Source organism: Malurus melanocephalus, unplaced genomic scaffold (genome assembly GCF_030028575.1).
Source record: "Malurus melanocephalus ecotype Western Australia unplaced genomic scaffold, MMel_1.1 scaffold_1954, whole genome shotgun sequence".
NCBI lineage: Eukaryota > Metazoa > Chordata > Aves > Passeriformes > Maluridae > Malurus > Malurus melanocephalus.
The window spans coordinates 1-1,197 of NW_026625186.1; the positions used below are offsets into that span (position 1 = coordinate 1).

Genomic DNA, 1,197 nt, shown 5'->3' on the forward strand with positions numbered 1-1,197 from the left:
TTTTTTCTCTTTTTTTTTTTTAAACAAAGGTTTTCCTCAACTGCCATTTTTAATCTTCACCAGAGGGTGCTTCATCTTCGGATCCCTCATCCCCTGACTTCTCTGGTGGAGGGCTGGCTGATTTTTTCTTTTCTGGGGGGCTTTCGGGTTCTTCATCCTCTTCTTTTGGGGATGGGGTTTTTTCTTTTGTTGCCTTGGAAGCTGTGGGGCGTCCTGCCTTCCCTTTGCCTTTCACTGGGCTGGGGGTCACTGCAAAAAAGAAAAAAAACTCATCAAACTTAGCAGCAGCAAAAGCAGAAAAATGAGATTTCAAAAGTTTATCCAGCAAAAGTTTTATTTGGTCCTGACCGTACCCATGGTGGTTTTTGCACTCAAAATTAACCAAGTTGAAATGAAGAAAAATCTAATGAGGTTTAAAGCATTTAATTCCGAGTCCTGACTAATTGCTGGATGTGACATAAATGCACACAGCTCTTGTCAAAGCTGAACAGACTTTGCTGTTATCACTTAGAATTTCCTGCAGAAACACATCCAATTTGCCTTTGGTTCTCATTTCCCCACCCTGAAAACATCCCAGAGTCCCAACAAAGCCACAAATTGTTCTTATTTGGCCACAAGACACAAAAAGTCAGAATGTGCAGCACCTCAGCAGGGAAGGGCTTGAATATTATTTCATTTTTACCATCAACACACAGATACCAATGCAACCCCTAAAGTCAGAATTCAAACCAGATTATTATTCCATTCTGCTGCTTAAAATCATGGAATTTCAGCCCTTCAACATTTATGGGGATTTCTGTGACCCCAAGATTTCTGTACCACAAAAACAAACCTGAATTTTCAACTGAGTAACTTTTTTTAGCACAGACTCACCTGTAGCCTTTAGCCTGGGCTTGGGCATTTTCTTTTCTTTCCTCTCTGGCTTAGATTTCTTGGAGACCTTCTTGTTTTTCTTTTTTGAACTGCCATAGTCACTGTCATCATCATCTTCCATGAGGAAATCTTCATCGCTTCCTGAATCTGCTGGAAGCATAAGGAAATTTCAGTTTTTTTGGGAAGAAAAAAAATAGGAAAGGGAGGAGAGGAGACAGCTGAGATCTGCCAGTTAAACTGGGCACGGATTCTGAGAGTTGTGGGATGCTCTGGCACAAAATTTCACTGGATTTTTACATCATCAGAACCAGAGGGACAGCAAGA

At 40.9% G+C, this 1,197-nt stretch overlaps 1 protein-coding gene across 2 annotated transcripts in view; it reads right to left on the reverse strand.

Annotated features, from left to right (window-relative positions):
• NUCKS1 (nuclear casein kinase and cyclin dependent kinase substrate 1) overlaps positions 1–1,197 on the reverse strand; it is a 12,301-nt gene continuing 11,104 nt past the window's right edge. Inside the window, exons 7-8 of one of the 2 annotated variants that reach the window (XM_057388458.1) lie at positions 874–1,023; positions 1–249 (exon numbers count right to left, since the gene is read on the reverse strand). In XM_057388458.1, coding sequence (XP_057244441.1) covers positions 50–249; positions 874–1,023 — 350 coding nt within the window. In that variant the 3' untranslated portion in view covers positions 1–49. The remainder of the gene's footprint in view (positions 250–873; positions 1,024–1,197) is intronic. The other variant, XM_057388459.1, reaches the window with a different exon arrangement.